Below are 20,464 nucleotides of genomic sequence, written 5' to 3' on the forward strand. Positions count from 1 at the left end.
ACATTTGTGGAAGCCATTTTTTGTTCCTGCAACCAGTATCTGTTCTCAAAATTTGGAAAATCCTCGATGGTGCCACAAGGTTGAGGAGCACAGCCTTAGTTTCTTTTTAATCCATCCCCCCACCTCCCACAATAACTCAGGATACATATTTCTTTAAAAAAATTTTTTTATTGAATTTTCAAAAATATAACAATAACAATTACAAACAACAATAATTATTATTGAATATGAAAACACAAGTCAGAAGCAAAAATACATATATACAAGATAGAAATTTAAAATGTGCAAATTTTGTGTATAACTTGTTATAGGGCTCTTTTGCTGTCGTGTTAAGATATATTAATACAGGAAACCAAGTTTCAGCTAACTTCGAGGTATAGGTATGAGACTCTCTTATCTGAGATTTTTGCCATAACAAAAAAATCCCAAAGCTTTATTAACCCAATGCGATACTGTCGGTACATAAGATTCTTTCCATTTTGAGGCTAAAGTTAGTTTGGCTGCTACTAGGAGGATGGCTATAAGGTCTCTTGTATTTTTTGGGATGGCATCATCATGCCAAAAATTCAACAAAATTGTTTTGGGTAAAAGGGGCACATCATAGTTAGTGATGAGTTTGATTTGATATAAAATTTTAATCCAAAAATCTTGTATGAGCGGGCAATTCCACCAAACATGAATATATGTGCCTTTCTGGGAGCACTGTTTCCAGCAAAATGAAGGAATGTTTGGGTGTGCGTAATTCAGTTTTACTGGGGTTAGATACCATCTTGTTAATAGTTTGAAAGATAATTGTTTAATATTCATGATATTTGTAGAGTAAATATTAGATGACCAAATATCTAGCCATTGGGTTTCAGTCAGATGTAAGTTACAATCTCTGTTCCATGCCTTTTGGTATGGAAAAATAAGAGATTTTGTTAATGTATGCAAAATGGTATAAATTTTAGATAGTAATCCTTTGTGATCATAAAAAGAAGCTTTAAGTAATATTTCAAATTTAGTTAAAGGATTGTTTACTGAATTGCGTACTAACGTACTATCAGTCAGATAAGGGGGCAGGTTTTGCGATATAGAGGCCTCCAAAGTAGCTATTCCCAAAAGCTTACCTTTTTAAAAAAATATCTATAAGTCTAAACAAGTTGTTTTGGCGCCATATTTTAAATTCAGATTTGTCAAGTCCCGGTTTGAACCAATATTGTCCCCAAAAAGTGGACAAAAGGGAAGGGGAAAGTACTAACTGCCTCCTGTGTAAGTCCCAGACCTTTAAATTACTTGATAAAAATGGATTAGACTTAATTATTTTGGGTCTTTCTAAACTTAAATTCCAGATTGATTAATGTAGAAATTGTTTTGGAGTATAAGCTTGTGCTATAATGTTCCAACTATTAGGTTCAGCAAAAAAATCAGCAGGCTTCATCATTGAAACAACAAAGCAAAGATGTGTTGCGTTATAGTATTTGAAAATGTCTGGGACGTTCAAACCACCAGAACTTTGAGGTTTACAAAGGATTTTATAGCTAATTCTAGTTTTTTTATAACTCCAAATAAATCCCCCCAAAAAATTTGCCAAGAATTTAACACACTATAGGGTATATTTAGTGGTAATGTTCTAAATAAGAACAATTGTTTAGGGAAGAGTATCGTTTTAAAAATGTAAATTCTGTCTAACCAAGACAAGACTAGTTTGTGCCACTCTTTCATTAAAATTGTTAAAGATTCAATAAGAGAGAAATAATTAAGTGATAGTAAATCCGTAAGGTCAAGTGGAATTTTTATACCTAAATTGGTCATATATTTAGTAGTCCAGTGGTAAAGAAGTTTTAGGATTCGTGATGTACATAACCATATCATCAGCAAACAAACATAATTTAAAATCATTTTGATTAATTAAAAGTCCGGTGATGATTTTGTTATGTCTAATATAATTTGCTAAGGGATCTATCGCCAAGGCAAACAAAATTGGCGATAAGGGGCAACCCTGGCGAGTACCTCTGTTTAAATTAAAGCTTTCTGAAGTGGAGCCATTTATTTTAATTTGAGCCTCGGGAGTAGCATAAAGACCCTGAATTGCGTTTAAAAATTTACCTTCGAAGCCCATATAAAATAAAAGAGAGTTAAGATAACTTATTTCCACACTATCAAAGGCTTTCTCCATGTCAAATGATAAAATTATAGCCTCCTTATGAAATATTTTGCAATAATTTATGATTTCTAACGACTTACGAACATTATTAACCATGTCTCTATTTAAAATAAAACCAGTTTAGTCTGGATGTATATATTCAGCGATAAAAAGATTTAGTCTTGCAGCTAATACAGCTGTGAATATTTTATAATCCTGGTTCAGTAATGCAATGGGCCTGTATGATGATGGGTTGGAAAGGTCTCTGTCCTTTTTTGGCAAAACTATAATATTTGAATCTGACCAGGTATCAGGCATTATATCATTATCTAAAATAAAGTTACATACATCAGCTAAAGGAGATGCGAGGAGATGAACTAGTTTTTTTTATAAAACTCAGGTGGGAATCCGTCCCCACCTGGAGTTTTGTTATTTTTTAAAGATTTGATTACTGTAGTAATTTCCTGTGGTGTAACATAGTTTTCCATTATAGAACTATGAACTTTGGAAATTGGTATATAGCAGTGTGTTGTTTTAAAGAATTCTTCAATTTTAGTCAAAGATGAATTTTTAGAATTGTATAAATTTGTATAATACTCCAAAAATATTTTAATTATTTTTTGGGTGTCATAGGTCAGGGATTTTTTAGTTTCCCTGACACAGTTAATGTGTCTTTCTGCCTTGTTTTTGACGTACTTTCCAAGAAAGTAGTCTTATGTGTTTTGAATTCATAGGCCAGTAATGTTGTTTAAGATATAATAGGTTTTTAAGAACTTGCATATTTTCTAGAGAGTCTAATTCTTTCCTAGCGGCTAGGAGTCTTTTATAAACTTTTTTGCTTCCAAATTTTTTTGTGCCTGGATTCCAAAGAGCTAATCTTTAATTTAAGTAATTATTAAATCTCTTTACCCCAGAGAACACCCTTCATAGCTTCCCATCGAACCAGTGGTGAAGTGTCTTCCTAAGTGTTAAATTGAAAATATTCCAGGATACATATTTCACTCAATTTCAGAAAACTATGGAGAGGCCTGATAACGAACTCATGAAGCCCATAAGGAAATCCTTTCACCCTCTTCATCTAGAATATTAAAAAGAATACCTCCTAATCAATTGATTTCTCTGAACATTCAAAATGATTTCTTCAGAACCCTGTGTGAAGAAATGCATTTTTTTTCGGTGAAGGAATGAGGACAGCAAAACCTTCTTTTGGTGTTTTAATGGTCTCCCGCCTTGGGGCAGCGAACAGGGAAGGGGGGAGGGGAATCAATGCAGCAAGACAATACCTCAGCTTATTCTTACAAATCTCTCTAGCAAGAGAGGAAATGGTGGGTAAAGCCCCCCCCCCTTTCAAGAAAGAAACAGAAACTTCAGGAGGCTGCAGGAAAAGTGTCTTTTTCACACTCACCTGATCTGGTTAGAGGGTGGAGAAACAGGTATGACAACACTCAGGGCAGCCAGTAGGAGGTTCACGTTCTTTGCGGCCGAGTCCATGAGAGCAGCTGGACCTCTCCACAGAGGAGGCAGCCCTTAACCGTGTGGTTGGCCCGTCCAGCTAAAGAAAGACTTTTCCCAATTACAGAAAGCCAAGAGAGGTCTTTTAAATAACTCATGAAGTCCATAAAAATATTTTCACCATATTAATCCAAAATATTAAAAACAATGCCGCATGATCAATGGATTTATCTGAAGATCCAAAATTATTTCTCCAGGACCCTGGGTAAGATGTTACTTGCTAACTAAATGAACAACCCAATATTTCTCCTGCAGCCTCCAGTTTATTAAGAAGCACAACAGTTAATTCTCCTCTTAATACAGGAAATATTAGAGACACGAATGCTCAGAATAGAATCAATACACACAATGAAAATCAAAAACACAGAAACCAGTCAGCCAGTCTACCATAATGTACTCTACATGGGCCCATCCTTGAAGTCAGCATCTCCAGCTGGTACAGAATGTCGGAGATTGATTACAATTCGAGGAGAGGCACGGAATGAATCTGGGAGAAATCTGAGTTGCTCCTTTAGACATTGTTTAGATTTTCAGTTTATGTCAAGGGGCTGGCTGGTATTGGCAAAGTCTTTCAGGGCTTCAGGTGTACAGAGCTACAGGACTCCTTCTCTCAATACGATCTATTACAACTGGATTGCTCTTCTGTGCAAAGATCATGGGTGAGACTGAGAGCAACACGTACAGGATGACTGGCTCATGTGGCTCCCACTTGGGAGAATGTCCTGCCCAACAAGGAGAGGAAAACTCCCACAATTCTAGCTTTTCACAGAAAGATATGAAATAGAATGCAATGGGTAGCCGTGTCGGTCTGTCTGTACCAGTAGAAAAGAGCGAGGGCATGGTAGCACCTTAATGACGAACTATATTTGTGCCAGGGGGATGACCTTTCGTGAGTCACAGCTCACTTCTTCAGATATCTAGACTGGAATCTTTCTTTTGTACAGAAAGAAAATAGTTTAAGGAGGCACCACTGAGACAGAAATAAGGTTGGTTTCTAATTGTCCCATCTACTTTTCTTTGATGGAATGCTTTTCCACAATCCAGAAATTTCTATGCTTCCTTTAATATGTGAATTCTTTGGTGGGAAGTTAGATTACCCTTCCGTGAAAAGCTTTTTCCACACTCCAGACATCTATATGGGTTCTCCCCTGTGTGAGTTCTTTGGTGGGAAGTTAGCTTATCCTTCCGTGAAAAGCTTTTCTCACATTCCAGGCATTTATATGGTTTCTCGCCTGTGTGAATTCTTTGATGGGAAGTTAATTTATCCTTGCATCGAAAGCTTTTCCCACATTCTAGACATGTATATGGTTTCTCCCCTGTATGTATTCTTTTGTGGGAAGTAAGGCTTCCTTTGCAACTAAAGCAGTTTCCACATTCCAGGCATTTATATGGGTTCTCCCCTGTGTGAATTCGTTGATGGGAAGTTAGGGTAGCCTTCCAAGGAAAGCCTTTCCCACATTCCAGGCATTTATATGGGTTCTCCCCTGTGTGAATTCTTTGATGGGTAGTTAATTTATCTTTGCATCGAAAGCTTTTCTCACATTCTAGACATGTATATGGTTTCTCCCCTGTATGTATTTTTTTGTGGGAAGTAAGGCTTCCTTTGTGACTAAAGCAGTTTCCACATTCCAGGCATTTATATGGGTTCTCCCCTGTGTGAATTCGTTGATGGGAAGTTAGAGTATCCTTCCGTGTATAGCTTTTCCCACATTCCAGGCATTTATATGGGTTCTCCCCTGTGTGAATTCGTTGATGGGAAGCTAGGGTATTCTTCCATGAAAAGCTTTTTCCACATTCCAGGCACTTATATGGTTTCTTCCCTGTGTGAATTCGTTGATGGGAAGTTAGAATCTTCTTCCATGAAAAGCTTTCCCCACATTCCAGGCACTTATATGGTTTCTCCCCTGTGTGAATTATTTGGTGGGAAGTTAGACTATACCTTTGTGAAAAGCTTATTCCACACTCTAGACATTTATATGGTTTTTCTCCTGTATGAATTCTTTCATGGTAAGTAAGGTTTGCCTTGTGCCTGAAGAGTTTTCCACACTTCAAACATTTATATGGTTTCTCTCCTGTGTGAGTTCTTTGATGAGAAGTTAGACTATTCTTCCATGAAAAGCTTTTTCCACACTTCAAACATTTATATGGTTTCTCGCCTGTGTGAGTTCTTTGATGGAAGGTTAATATATTATTCCGTCGGAAGCTTTTTCCACACTCCAGACATTTATAGGGTTTCACCCCTGTATGAATTCTTTTAGGGTAAGTAAGGCTTCCTTTCCTAGTAAAGCACTTTCCACACTCCAGACATTTATATGGTTTCTTCCCTGTATGAATTCTCTGATGTGAAGTTAACTTAGCCTTGCACCGAAAGCCTTTTCCACACTCCAGGCATCTATTAGCATTCAGCCCTTTGTGAATTCTCTGATGGTAAATAAGTTTTTTTCTGGGACTGAAGCTGCTGTTAGATTCAAGGCATTGATGTGATTTCTCCCCTGTATAAACTTTTTGATGGGAAATAGGATTGTCACTCCAGCTGAAGCTTTTTGCACTGTCTAGGCATTTTTTCGCCTCTCTGTGAATTCTCCCCATACCGCTGTCTGAAAGAAAGAGAGACTTGTCATGAAGATTATGAACAATGGATCAGGAAACACAGTGGTCACTCGAAGATCACCAGTTACAGGTAAGCAACCTGTCTATCTTCTTCGCGGTTTCTGTGCATCACACCCTTGGGAGATTAGCAAGCAGTAAACGCTTACCTGGAGGAGGGGCCAAGGCCCTACTTCTGTGCTGTCTGCAACACCGCTCGACCCACTGCCGTACGGTGACTGAACCGGGTATCAAGAGCGTAGTGCTTCACGAAGGTGAGAGGAGTAGCCCAAGTGGCAGCGTTACAGATGTCCTCCAACGATGCACCTCTCAAGAAAGCTGTAGAAGTGGCCACTGCCCGTGTTGAGTGTGCTCGAAGCTGCCCTGGGAGCAGCTTTCTCGCCAAAGTATAACACAGCTTAATAACCTCCACAATACATTTGGACAGACGCTGGGAGGAGATCTTCTTCCCTTGAGAGGGTAGACCATGAGCGACGAATAATGCTGGGGACTTACGGAAGGATTTAGTCCTACCGAGATAAAACAACAGCGCTCTCTTAACATCCAGAGAATGCAGCCTACGTTCCTCCTCAGTGGATGGAGACGGAAAAAATGACGGAAGAACTATATCAGAGTGTAAATGAAACTCTGAAACAACTTTAGGCAAAAAGGAAATATCTAAGGCCAACGAAACCCCCTGTGGGGAAAAACTCAAAGACGGAGGGTCACACCTCAGTGCAGACAACTCGCTCACTCTGCGAGCAGATGTAATGGCTACTAGAAACGCAGTCTTCAACGACAGTAACTTCAGACTACACGTAGCCAATGGCTCAAAAGGCTTCCCTGTCAAAAGGATCAAACCAATGGCAAGTCCCAGGCCGGAGTAGGAGTACGACTAGGTGGGTACAGACGAATGAGACCTTTACAAAACTTCTTGGTCTGAGGATGGGAAAAAACTGAAAATCCATCGATAGAAGGGTGGTTTGCTGACACCGCAGCCAAATAAACCTTCACCGAAGCAAAACTATGTCCAATCTGGACAAAATAAAGCCAAAAATCGACCTCAAGTCAGATGGAGGTGGAGGCAATTTCAGGGAAAGTAAGTATTTGTTCAGGGAAAGTAAGTAAGTTTCAGGGAAAGTAAGTATTTGTTCCATTTCCTATCATATGACGTCCTCGTAGAAAGTTTATGACAATTTAAGAGGACATCATCTATTCTCTTATTCAAATCGGAAAGCGAATGTTCCACACCGTTAGGTTGAGACTCAAGGGATCGTGATGGAGGATCTGGCCTCCCTGGGCCAGTAGAAGATCCATCGTCCGAGGAAAGTGTATGAAGGAGCGCTTGGACAGATGAAGCAGCACAGGAAACCATGGTTGACGAGGCCACCATGGGGTTACAAGGAGACAATGAGGCTTGTCCTGCTGGATTTTGACAAGAACTCTTTGAATGAGCGGAAGAGGGGGGGAAAGGTACACAAAGTGATGTGACCACGAGATCAGGAGACCGTCCCCTAAGGACAGAGGATCCGTCCCTGCCCTGGAACAGAACATGCAACATTTTGTGTTGTGACGGTTCGCAAAGACGTCTATTTCTGGATGGCCCAGTTGACGGAAAATGGGTGTAAAGTACTCCCAATTGAGTTCCCACTCGTGGTCCGTCGCTCCCCCTCTGCTCAGGAAGTCTGCCTGAAGATTCATGACCCCTGGCAGATGGGCCGCTTGGATGGTAGTATTCCATTGGAGACATTCTTCCCAAATAGTCAAGGCCAACTTGCATAGAGCTCTGGACATGGTTCCTCCCTGGCGATTGATATAAGCCATTGTTGTTGTATTGTCCATCAATATCATCACTACTCTTCCTGCTATTAGTCGCTGGAAGGATCTGAGAGCATAGTGTACTGCCAACAGTTCCAGATAATTGATGTGACGATGTTTCCACTGAGAGTCCCATGGTGCACCCACACATTTTCCTTCTGTGTGAGCACCCCAGCCCCACATAGAAGCGTCCGTGGTGATTGACACCGAAGGAACAGGTGGTTGGAAGGCCCCCCCCCCCGCAAAGAGATTAGCTTCCACTAGCCACCATCGGAGGGAATGGAGGACATGAGGGGGAATCTTCATGACTAGATTTGGAGAGTGAATAAGTGGACGGAACTTCTTTAGGAACCATATCTGCAACGGAAGCATTCGCAGGCATGCACCCTCGATGACCGAGGTGGTGGCTGCCATCAGTCCCAACAATCTCTGAATGCGAACTGCAGAGGTTATATTTGACAGAAATAGCTGACGGATTTCTTGACAAATCGATTCTGCCCTCTGACACGGTAGATAAGCCCTGGTGTCTTTCGAGTCGATGACGGCTCCTATGAACTGTACTCGAGTCGAAGGCTGAAGCATCGACTTCTGCAAATTCACAAGAACGCCCAGCGACGTGAGAGTCGATAGCGTGATGTTTATATGACGAAGGAGAAGCTCTTTGGACTCCGCAACCAGCAACCAGTCGTCTATATACGGAAATATCTGAATTCCCAGAAGGCGGAGATGGGCTACAATGACTACCATCACCTTCGTAAAAACCCTGGGGGCAGTGGAAAGCCCAAAGGGAAGGGCCTTGAATTGGTAATGTGCCTCCCCTACTGTGAACCTGATGAAGCGTCTGTGACAAGGGTGAATCGAGACGTGGAAGTATGCATCTTTCAAATCCAGGGTGACCATCTAGGCCCCTGGAGACAGTAGGGGCAGAATAGTGTGAAGAGTAGTCATTTGGAACTTTTTGTAGATAATGAACCGATTGAGGTATCTGAGGTCCATGATTGGGCGAAGGCCTCCGTCCTTCTTCGAGACCGTGAAGTACCGAGAGGAAAAGCCTTGACGGTACTCCAGTTCTGGCACCGGCTCTATGGCGTCCTTTGATGTCAGAGATTGAACTTCCTGTAGTAGAACTGGTGACGCTGGAGTTTGAACAAAGTGGGAAAACGAGGGTGTTTGAAGAAATTCGATGAGGTAGCCTTCTTTGATGATGGATAGAACCCATTTGTTGGTTGAGATTTGTATCCAAACGTTGAGGAATGGTGCCAGAGGTTTATTTGAGTTGAGAGTGGAGTCAAAGTCCCTGTTTGGGGTTCTTGGGGGCCTTTGACTTGTACTGTCCAGAAGGCTGGGCTCTAGACTTATTCCCAAAGGATCGAGACTGTGCCACAGGTGGTCTTTGCCACTGCTCAGTGGGCGACTTATTAGATGACTGTCTATGTGACCATGATTGCCTAGACCATTGTTTAGGCTTGTTGTATTTGGAAGAGGGAGAGATCCCTAAACTCTTAGATGTATTAATACTTTTATCCATTTCCTGTAGTACAGAGTCAGTAGTGGAACTGAACAGTCCAATGCCCTCAAATGGAAGGTCTTCTACCGAAGACCTAGTATCATATGGAAAGGAAGAGGAGCGCAACCAGGCATGTCTGCGCAGCGCGACAGAAGTTGCTAGGGTCTTGCCCGCGGACTCCAATGTATGCTTAGCAGCATTAATCTGGTGCCTAGCCAAAATCATTCCTTCATTCTGAAGTTTCTTGACTTGAGAATGACATTCTTTAGGGAGATGAGGAAGAAACTCAGACATCCGCTTCCATAAATTAAACTGGTATCGACTGGTATCGACCCATACAGGCTGCATAATTAGACGTTTTAATGCCCATTGCTCCTACTGTATGAAACTTTCTTCCCATAGAATCCAATTTCTTTCCCTCTTTCTCGGGAGGAGTGGAATGACTTGATTTCCCTTGTGTAGATGACGACACTACTAGGGAATTAGGTTTTGGGTGAGTGAAAAGGAACTCAGCCCCTGCCTCTTGGATCTTATACATGTGATCGAGATGTTTATTTGATACAGTGAGAGAAGAGGGATGAGCCCAAAAGTCCTTGTAGTTTGCAATAAGACCTTTGTCATGGGCAAGGCCACCGAGGAAGAGGTGCCAGACTGCATAATGTCAGACATTGTCATCTACCAGACGCGATATCAGCGTGGGAGTCATTGATAGATCCAGTGCCATGCGCTGGATGAAGTCACCATAAGATTTGACATCTTCCGATGGTGAGATAGGAAGATCTGCTTCCACATCAGGAGGTGGAGAGGGCATGACTATATCGTCTCCTTGCTCAGACAAGTCTTCCGAACCAGATGAGGTATTAGATGGCTCTGGAGACGGAGCTGGCAAGTTAGGCAATGATGGTACTTCTGTCGGTACCGACGGATTCGTTGGTGGCAGAGCTGGACATGGTTTAGGTGTCGGTATCGATCGCTTCGATACCGATGACCTCTATATTGAGATATATGTGACGACATCGACTGACGATCCCAGTCTACTGGGGGAGGTGGTGGTGGAAGAGCCCAGGGATATGGGTATCTATTTCCATAAAGGTAATGCCACTGTCTCTCATCCCAAGTCATGACAGGTGGAGAAGACGGTCGGTGTCATTCGTCGATGCCGTGAGCTGGTGAGGCATTAATGGACTGGTGGCTCGACATATCAGATTCAGACAATGGTGCCTGCTGTGTGAGGTCCATGTCTATGTGCGAATTGACAGGTTGGCTGTGTTCCAGAGATGAGGAAGCTGGAGCATGCCCTTGACTAGCTGACACCTTATGGACTTTAGGCTTCGCATCCTTTTTAGGTTTAACAACCTTTTTGGTGTCTTTGCCCTGCTTCCGGATCTTGGAAGGTGCGGCATCAGTTAACCCCTGCTTCTGGATCTTGAAAGGCACGGAGCTGTTGCTGGTCGATACCGACCGTTTTGGTGCCGAAGCATCGATTGCGACTGTCGACATCGAAGTTCCCGAAGTGGGAATGAGAGCATCCGGGGTTAGGGTCGACATCGAAGCATGCCCGGATGTCTCCAACGGAGAAGATGACTGAGGAGAGAGAGCCTTCTCCATCAGGGCTAAGTGCAGACGAGCAGCTCTGTTTTTCCAGGTTTGATCGGAAAACTTTTGGCAATGTTTGCACATAGATACACGGTGAGACTCCCCTAGGCACACCAGGCAATAAGAGTGTCCGTCTGTGGGGGAGATTTTAAGTCCACAGGACTTGCACCGCTTAATGAAACCCCACCACGGGGCCATAGGCCGGCGGGGAGTAAATAATTCAACTTCAAACCCGAAAGAAAAATACTACGACTAAGAAAAAGGCTAACTACGCGGTTAAGCTAGAAAGTGAAACTAATACTCAGCAGACCGAAGCAAAGGCGTCCTACCAGCACGGCGGTCAGAGAAGAACTGGTGGGATCTGCGTGCCTCTCCCTGGTCATGCGCAGTGGAGCCCGGCGCGTGACCTAGGAGCAGGCGCGAAAATCCCTTTGGCTTGCTACCGGTACCGAGCAGGGTCAGCGCAGGCGCAGACTATCCCAAGGGTGTGATGCACAGAGACCACGAAGAAGATCATTAGAGTACAAATTTAATTAACTGTGGTTGAGAGTGCCACAATTCAACGGCTTGGTGTCTAGACAAACTTTCAAAACCCTTTCTTGTTAATCTGGTCCTGTGATATTTTTTAGTGTACTGATGGATCTGTAGTTCAGAGGAGCTTCTTGAAAATGAAGCCACGAGCCCGTTAGGCTCTCCTCAAGCAGTGATGAGGGCTACAGATCGCTTAGTTATTTACTCTTCCACCTCCACAGGCACCTTTTCAGCATCCGCCACTCACCCCAGCTCTTTGGAGGAGAACCAGCTCTTAGGATAAGGGAGGTCACAGAAGAAACCCACCCGGCCTGGGGAGGAAGCAGAAGCCACACACCGTCCCAACACAGACCTTTCAGTCCCTCCTCTTCAGCCGAGAACAGGAAGAGATGCTCATCTTCTCCTTCCAGCCAGGAGATCAGGTCAGGCTTGGCGCTCACGGGTCCTTTTTAGCATGAAAAAGAGCAGAACATTAGAATTCTACTCTGTGTGCAGCAGTTTGGCTCTTCCAAGATGATTTGATTCTATCCCTGTGGGCACAGCAGGCAAGGAAGAGTTGTGGGGTGGAGTATTGGATGGGCAGAGGGGCCAATGATCAGGAGAGGAAATGGTCCCCCAGGGAGCTTTCAGTCCTTCCTCAAAAGAATCAGTGGATGCTTAGTTCTTTTGATTTTAACCCTGCTTTTCAGTGGTAAATCCAATCCCAAAGGAAGTCAGAGGTATCAAAAGCTAACAGAGGTATAATACAAAACGTCTCTGGCTGCTGCTCCCCAGTGGCCTTAGTGAGAAGAGAGAAGAGATTCGATTTCTCCCACTCCCTTCACTCAGAGTCTCAGAGTGGCTTCCAATCTCCTTTCCCTTCCCCTCCCCACAACAGACACCCTGTGAGGTCGGTGGGGCTGAGAGAGCTCTTTCGAGAACTGCTTGTGAGAGAACAGCTCTGAAGTGCATGGACTCTAATCTGGGAGAGCCGGGTTTGATTCCCCACTCCTCCACTTGCACCTGCTGGATGACCTTGGGCAAGCCATAGTTCTGATAAGAGCTGTCCTTGAAAAAAGAGCCGTTTCTGTCAAGAACTCTCTCAGCCCCGCCTGCCTCACAGGGTGTCTGTTGTGGGGAGGGGGAAAGGAGTTTGTGAGTTTCATTCCCCACTCCTCCACTTGCACCTGGCTGGATGACCTTCGGCAAGCCGTAGCTCTGATAAGAGCTGTTCTTGAAAAAGAGCAGTTTCTAGGGCTGCCATACCGCGGCGGGGAATCCATGCGTGTTCGCAGGATCGCTGCCGCGGGGGGACAACAATCCGCGCTGCACCGGCGTTGCCAGGATGTGACGCTACGCGTCGCCCTGGCAACAGGACTCCAAACAGCCCCGTTGCCAGGGCGACGCATAGCGTCATATCCTGGCGACGCCGGTGCAGCGTGGATCGCTGTCCCCCTGCGGCAGCGATCCTGCAAACACGCATGGATCTCCCGCCATGGTTTGGGAACCCTAGCAGTTTCTGTCAAGAGCTCTCTCAGCCCCACCTACCTCACATGGTGTCTGTTGTGGTGAGGGGGAGGGAAAGGAGATTGTAAGCCACTCTGAGACACCTTTGGGTAGTGAAGGGCGGGGTATAAATCCAATCTTCTTCTCCTCCTCCTCCTGGTCTAAGAAGCAGTTCTGCTTTACACAGAGAGTGATTAAAATGTGGAATTCGCTGCCAGCGGATGTAGTGTGAGGGCCACAGGAATAAACAGCTTTCAAAGGGGATTAGGTCGTTCCACAGAGGAGAAGTCTAGCAATGACTACTAGCCACGGGGACAGAGGGGAAACCGGGAGGCCACGTAAGGGGAAGACCTCGGCTTCTACACCCTGTTGTTGGCTGCTCAGAGGAACTGGCTGGCCACTGTGTGAGAGACAGGATGTTGGTCATGTTCCCCTTGTGAGTAGGCAGGCAGCCCTCAACTAGGCCAGAAGACGGGGGGGGGGGGGCGCTTGCTGAGGCTGGCCTGAAGATGCCCGGCTGGGTGGGGGCTCAGAGCAGGAGGGTCCAGGGGGCAGGAAAACCCAGTTAGGGAGGGGTGGTGACGCCGGGCCCTGCAGGGTAACGGATGAAGCCCAGCCAGGCTGAAACACAATTGAGAGGGGCATGGTGAGGGGAAACCACAAGACCACCACCACACTGAGAACAACCGGTCTCCATCTTTCTGTGTTATACCTGTGAGGATGCCAGTCACAGCTGCTGGCGAAACGTTAGGTCCTACAACGCCAAGACCATGGCCATACAGCCCGGGAAATCCACAACAACTAACATCTTTCACAGTTGGGACAGGTGTCTGCTGGGCCTTTCCAAATCCCCCAGCTGCTAATCCGTCACCCAGTGGCCAAAACCCAGGAGGTCCACCAGTGGGGCCGGAACTCCAGAAGCCTGCCCACTGTTGCCCCTCAAGCACCAAGAAGACAGAGTGGCTAACAGCCACTGAGGGACCTCTCCTCCATAGGTCAATCCTCTTGACACTGTCTACGCTTGCGGACACCACCACTTTCCGCGGCAGTAGATTCCACATGCTGATTATTCTGCTGGCTGTCTAAAGGTCACTTGGGCCAGATCTCTTGGCCCTTTTTAGGTCTCCCCATTCCATGGTAAACTGCAGGGCCGGGTTCTGGCCCCAGGATAGGAGAGGTCCAAAAGGGGTAACCTTTTCAGGAATTTCTAGGAGTTTCATGTTCCACGCTCCCACCAGAGCATCCATCTGGAAACCTAAAACCCTCCAGAGCATTAGGGAATGCAATAGGAGCCATGAGACTCCACGGGCAGACCATTTCACACCGTCACCCCTTCCCTGTAAGCGCTGGAGCGGTACCCTCCCTGCCTTGAGCAGACAGTGGTCAGATCGTGGTGTAGCCCAGCCCTCCAGCCTCAGAGACTAATCTTCCCTGAAAGGACTACGTTCAACGCGTGACCTTTTTGATGTCTTCGGCCCGTAACAACTGAAGAGAGGCCCACGGCAATCAACGAGCCTACAAAATCCAGGGTCGGCCCTGATAAAGCACCCTCAACGGGGACGTTGGGAGTCCCTCAGAACAACCAGTCTAGGCATCTCTGGCACCACGCTCGAGAGCGGAGAACTCATGAGATCGGCAGAGAAGCCAGCCGGGTGTCCTCCACAGGCACATCGCAGCACAGGCGAGGTAAGGCCAGCCTGGAGGAAACGCCTTCTGATGCCCTCTCACGGGCTCCGAAGACGGCTAGAGAGAGCCTCACTCCGGTGCACGGAGAACCCCGAACCCTTGCCAGATGTGCGGACAGGATGGCATGACTCAGCCAAAGGGACTGACCACATCCTTCCTCAACAGCAACTACGAACCAAGAAGAGTCTTAGCCACACTCAACAGCGTCAAGGAGAAAAGATCCCTCACCCAGAGCGGCCACATTCCCAAAGTTCTCCAGCATGACGTCCTTGTAGAGAGTTCTCTGGGCCGGGCTCAGCAGGGCCCACTCCCCCCGGGTGAAATACACGGCCACCTCTTCAAAGGACACCGGATCCTGGAGGAGGAAGAGGAAGAAGAAGGTAATCCTTCCCATCCCTGGGAAATTGGTTCATGAGGAATAAATCCAAACACGGGTATTGAAACGATCCCTGAACAGCAGCAGCCAGGAGGGGATCGGGCCCCTGAGGTGTCCCCTTCCCGGCTCTCCTTGGGGTATTCTCTGGGGACAGAGGGGCAGCCGTCATTCACAGGGGGCTACCCGATGGCTGCCTGCTCTATCCTCCTCCTCCGACCTCTCTGCTCGACCTCTAGGAGGAAGGCGCTTCCGGAGAGAGGAGGACTGGAGCGTGTAAGAAGCACCCTGGTATTCGGCCGAGAGGAGAGCCAGGGCTTGCCCTCCGGGGTGCTGAAGGAGACAAAAGATGTTTTTAATTCCCTCCTCACTTCAACTGCCAACCTGGGGAGCAGAGTGGTCCAGGCCCTCCTAGGGAGAGAAGGAGAGAGTCCGCAGAGCTGCTTCCAAGCAGGGAGAGGAACAGAACAGTGGAGGGAATGGAACGGCCGAAGGGGTGGCAGAGATGGAGGATTCTTTCCTGACATGTGCAGAGAAGAGGGAAGACACGGGCCACGTGTAGAAGAAGAGCGAGAGGTGGATGTGAGTGGAACTGTTTTCAGACACACTGAAATGTGCCGTTTTAGATCCACTTACAATGCCCTTCGCAACTGGGATATACTGGGCGAAATGGCAAGATCGGCTGGCAAACTGGCAAACAAACAACCAATTTTAATTTTAGAGTCAATGACCAGCATACACAAAGGTTTACCTAAAACCGAACAATCAAATTTCACAGCGTTAAGAATCCACTCGAGCTACCCTGTGCATTTCCTGCGTGCAAAATGTCAGGTTCTGGTTTCAGTTTATTGCCTTTAGCCACAGGCTGTTACGATGACAAAACAATAGAACAATAACATCTGTATAAACCTCCTCCTCCTTCTCCTCCTCCTCCGGAGGCCTACATTGGGTCTAGAAATTACTTCCTAGAGATGCGCAGAATTTAGCCATTATATGGATTGTCTTGTGGTTTGTATCAGACGGAAGATAATCACGTTTAATTTTATTTGTGCCCCCGCAACATTTCAACCCCACCCCAGAACGGCAGCCACAAGGACTGGGTCCAAGGCACCCACCTGCAGCAGCAGAGGACGGGATGGAGTCCCATGGCAGCCAGCATCGACGGAGCTCCGAGATGCGGCAACGGAGGTGCACGTGGCCGTGCCAGAGACGGCGGAGCTGAGTGGCAGCTACGGAGGCCTGAGCTGAGAGCCGGAAGAGGCAGCGAGGCCGGCGTAGGGCCAGCCCCAGGAGCCGGGAAGGGGAAGCTGGTAGCACAGGGGTGGGGCCAACTCCGGGCGGGTCGGCGTCACTCCCCTTGAAGGAGGGCGTGGCTGCTGAGGAGGGGCGGAGCGAGGGCTTCTAATGTCCTGGCCCCATTGCTGGACCTCCTGATGGCACTGGTATTTCTGGCCACTGTGTGACACAGAGTGTTGGACTGGATGGGCCTTTGGCCTGATCCAACATTGGCGTCTCTTATGTTCTTATGGAACAAGGAAAGCAATAAAGGAAACGGAGAAGGAGGCCCAGGGAGGAACCGGAGGAGAGCTGCGAGATTGGACAGAGAGAGAAAGGTGAAACGCCAGAAGGAGCGGCCGGAGAGAGAGAGCGTGCACTGGTGGAGTGGTAGGCAGCTATACCTCCGAGGGGCCAAGAGCAGTGGTGTAACTGCTCTGCCGTGCACCCCGGGTCTGAGGCCGTCCTTCCTCCCTATACCATGAGAGTCTTTCCTTGGATCTCACCCGCGTGCCCCTTGTACCCGCTGGGTTCCGGACATCACGGCTACCGGTGGGAGCCTCCCGTGGGAGCAGGAGAGGCGTGACAATTTGGTCTGCCAGGGAACTTTCCGATCAGCGGCTCACTAAGTTTCGACCGGATTTCCCTGTGCCTAGGGCGACTAAAGAAAGTGTGTTCCATCGAATCGATTTCCTTTAAAGAGCAAGGACAGAGCCTACGCTCATAGGGGACTAACGCCGGCTTGCAGACAGCTGCTGAGGTGCTTTGAAAGCAGACTGAAAGTGCATTGTTCAGTGTGTGTGAAAGCACAGTGAGAGAGGAGAAAGGGGCGTGAAGCCGAGGGCTGGCCCGGTGAGGGAGAGAAGAGGGAGCCAACATCCCCTTCTTCCAGAACTTCTTCTGGTCTTGGGAGTCTGCCTCTTTCCTGGGGCTCAGGAAGCCAGGTATCCCAGAAGACGGCAATCTTCCTGAGCAGTTTATCTGAAGAGGCCGGGGACTGACTATGTCAATCAATCCAAATACCTTGGCCTTAATAACCAGACCTCATTGGAGAGGGATGGGGCTCAAAGTACCCGAGGAAGCATCTCTTTTCTCTTAAGGGGGTTCTGCTGAAGTCTCCAGCATGGGCGGAGCCCAGACTGGCACCCAGCTCCAGCAGGGTCTCTATGGTGGTGGAGGACTCAGCAGAGTGTGTATTCTGAAGCAAGGGCATTCTGGACATGATAGCACATCCTGCACATGCTCAGTTGCCAAAGAGGGGGGAAATGTGGAGGGTTGTGGCTCCCCCCCCCCCAAAAAAAACAGGAGCCCCAAACACTGCGCGTGTGTGAAAACGGCAAATGTGTCTCTCCGTGAGGAGCTTGCTGCTAGGAGTTAGCACAACTTCTTGTCGCCTGAATTCCTCACTTCACTATCTCTATTTTTTCCTCCTTTTTGGGGGGGCGGGTTGGCGTACACCATGTCACAGAATCATCGAACTGGAAAGGACTTCCAAGGTCATCTAGTACAACCCTCTGCTCAATGCAGGAAATTGACAAGTACCTGCCCCCACACACCAAAGCTCCCTTTCAGCTGCGGAGTCTTGTGAGCAAGAATTCTACTTTGTGAGCTCCTGGCATTAAAGTTGTGAGCGAGCGGTTTGGCTGCTGCAAAAATAACAATGCTTAAAGGGTTTCCTCAATAGCCTCCTTCCAACTCTCAAGAATTCCAAACTGGGCTTCTGCCAGGCGCTCCAAAGAGAACATCACACCCACGCCCACGCCCACGCACACACCTCCCTCTTTGGTTTGGCCAGGGACCTTCCAGCAAAGCTCAACATCTAGGCTTGTAGAGGACAGGATTTTTTTTTGGGGGGGGAGCAGGGAGTTCATCAGGGTTGAGATGCCAAAAAGCCTGCCCCCATCTCTGTATTCTAGAGATCAGTTGTGATTTCCAGGAGAGCTCTAGGCCTCTCCTGGAGGTTGGTAACCAGAATTGTTTTATTGTCCCTGTTGGGGCCCCTCTGCACACCTAACCCAAGACAGGCTTTGAGCAGAACCAAGGGCAAAGGGCTTGATTTGGTGAGCCTCGTGACAGAGGAGAAACCATTCTCGTCTCTCCAGGGATTCCTCCCCCCTTACCTGAGCAGGATTCATGGTGGATCTTTTCTCCCCACCACACGGAGACGGCGAAGAAGGCATTGAGGGTCTCTTTTTGCTGCCTGGGAGGGTGAAAAAAAAATGATAGGAAAACCTTTTTTGCTGCACATATAATTTCTGTTCCAGTCCCCAGAGCGACTCTCTCTCTAGGTTTGCTTCAGAGCACGATTCAAGATCCTGGGGTTAGGAACAGAAGAAGAGCTCTGCTGGATCAGTCCAATGGTCCATCCAGTCCAGCATCCCATACCACAGAGTGGCAAACCAGTTTCTCTGGAGGACCAACAACAGAGCACAGAGGCCAAGGCCTTCCCCGAGAAAGAACATAAGAAGAGCCCCGCTGGATCAGACCAGTGAGGGTCCATCTAGTCCAGCATCCTGTCTCATACAGTGGTCAACCAGTTCCTCTGGACAGCCAACCACAGGGCAGAGTCTTTCCCTTGATTTTGTCTCTTGGCTCTGGGATTCAGAGGATTAGTGCCTCTGAGCGTGGAGGTTCTCCTCAGTCACTAGGGAGAGAAACCATAGACAGACTGATCCTCCATGAATCCATCTCATCCTCTTTTCAAGCTGTTCATTGTCGTGGCCATCACTATGTCCTCTGGCAGTGAATTCCACATTTTAATCACTCTCTGTGTAAAGTAGTACTTCCTTTTGTCCATCCTGAACCTACTGCCCGTCAGCCTTATTGGATGCCCTTGAATTCTATTTCTTTTGGGAGTAAAATTTATCTTTGTCAACTCTCCCCACCCCAAGCATAATTTGAAAAACCTCTATCATATTTCCCCTAGGCTGTCTCTTTTCTAAACTGAAAAGTCCCAGGCTCTTCAGCCGTTCCTCCTAGGGAAGGGGCCCAAACCCCTTTAAATCTTGGTAGCCCCCCCCCCCCTGTACTTTTCCCAGCTCTGTTTTGTCTTTTGGAGATTTGGTGACCAGAAATGAGGCCGCACCACAGATCTATAACAGGGGCATTACAATATTGCTTGTTTGACTCCCAGTCCCTTTCCTAAGGATCCCAAACACAGAATTTGCCTTTTTCTCCCCTACAGCAGTGAACAGAACTGAGCAGGCACTTTCCTTAAGCTCTCCACGACCACCCCCAACATCTTTTCCCCTTTCAGTCTCAGCCAGTTTAGACCCCCCCCCCCCTTTAGCCTAGACTGGAAATTGGGTTTTTTTTTGCTCCAATGTGCATCACTTTACACTTAAGGACACTGAATTTCATAGGAACATAAGAGAAGCCAGTGTTGGATCAGACCAATGGCCAATCCAATCCAACACTCTGTCACACAGTGGCCAAAAATGCCAGGTGCCCTCAGGAGGTCCAGCAGTGGGGCCAGGACACCAGAAGCCCTCTCACTGTTGCACCCCAAGCACCAAGAATACAGAGCATCATTGTTTTCCATTTTACCTGTTGTTCATGTAGGCTGCAATAACTATTCACAAAGCTCAGGGGTGAGAGATGAGAAGGTAAGAAACAAGTAGCTGGTGTGAAACCTCCTGTGTCAGTGAGTCCCACGTGTGAATCACTCTTTGGGTGAAGAAGGACTTCCGTTTATCCGTCGTAACCCGACCGCTCAGCAATTTCACGGAGTGCCCAGGAGTTCTTGCATTGTGAGCTCCCTCCCTTGCCCAAACCCTCCCCCTCCCCAGGAACCGTCTCCCAAATCTCCAGGAATTTCCCAGACGTGACTTGGCAACCGTCCCTTTCCCTTCCCAAAGAGCAGAGGACGCGGCTGCATTGCTGGGGGACCCGATGGGCGAAGGAGCCAAGCTTGCTTGGCCCGGGGAGGGGGGGGAAGAGTGTGCGTTGGGGTCTCTCCTCTCCCCCCCCC

At 47.2% G+C, this 20,464-nt stretch overlaps 1 protein-coding gene across 1 annotated transcript in view; it reads right to left on the minus strand.

Annotated features, from left to right (window-relative positions):
* Nucleotides 1–4,687: 4,687 nt before the first annotated feature.
* Nucleotides 4,688–20,464, minus strand: part of LOC107125734 (zinc finger protein 585B-like) — a 33,690-nt gene continuing 17,913 nt past the window's right edge. Inside the window, exons 5-8 of the mRNA XM_015429187.1 lie at nt 15,075–15,201; nt 12,028–12,120; nt 11,007–11,132; nt 4,688–6,234 (exon numbers count right to left, since the gene is read on the minus strand). Of these exons, the coding sequence (XP_015284673.1) occupies nt 4,688–6,234; nt 11,007–11,132; nt 12,028–12,120; nt 15,075–15,201 (1,893 nt within the window). The remainder of the gene's footprint in view (nt 6,235–11,006; nt 11,133–12,027; nt 12,121–15,074; nt 15,202–20,464) is intronic.

The sequence above is a fragment of the Gekko japonicus genome, unplaced genomic scaffold (assembly GCF_001447785.1).
Source record: "Gekko japonicus isolate JY-2015 unplaced genomic scaffold, Gekko_japonicus_V1.1 scaffold2906, whole genome shotgun sequence".
NCBI classification, from domain to species: Eukaryota; Metazoa; Chordata; class Lepidosauria; order Squamata; family Gekkonidae; genus Gekko; species Gekko japonicus.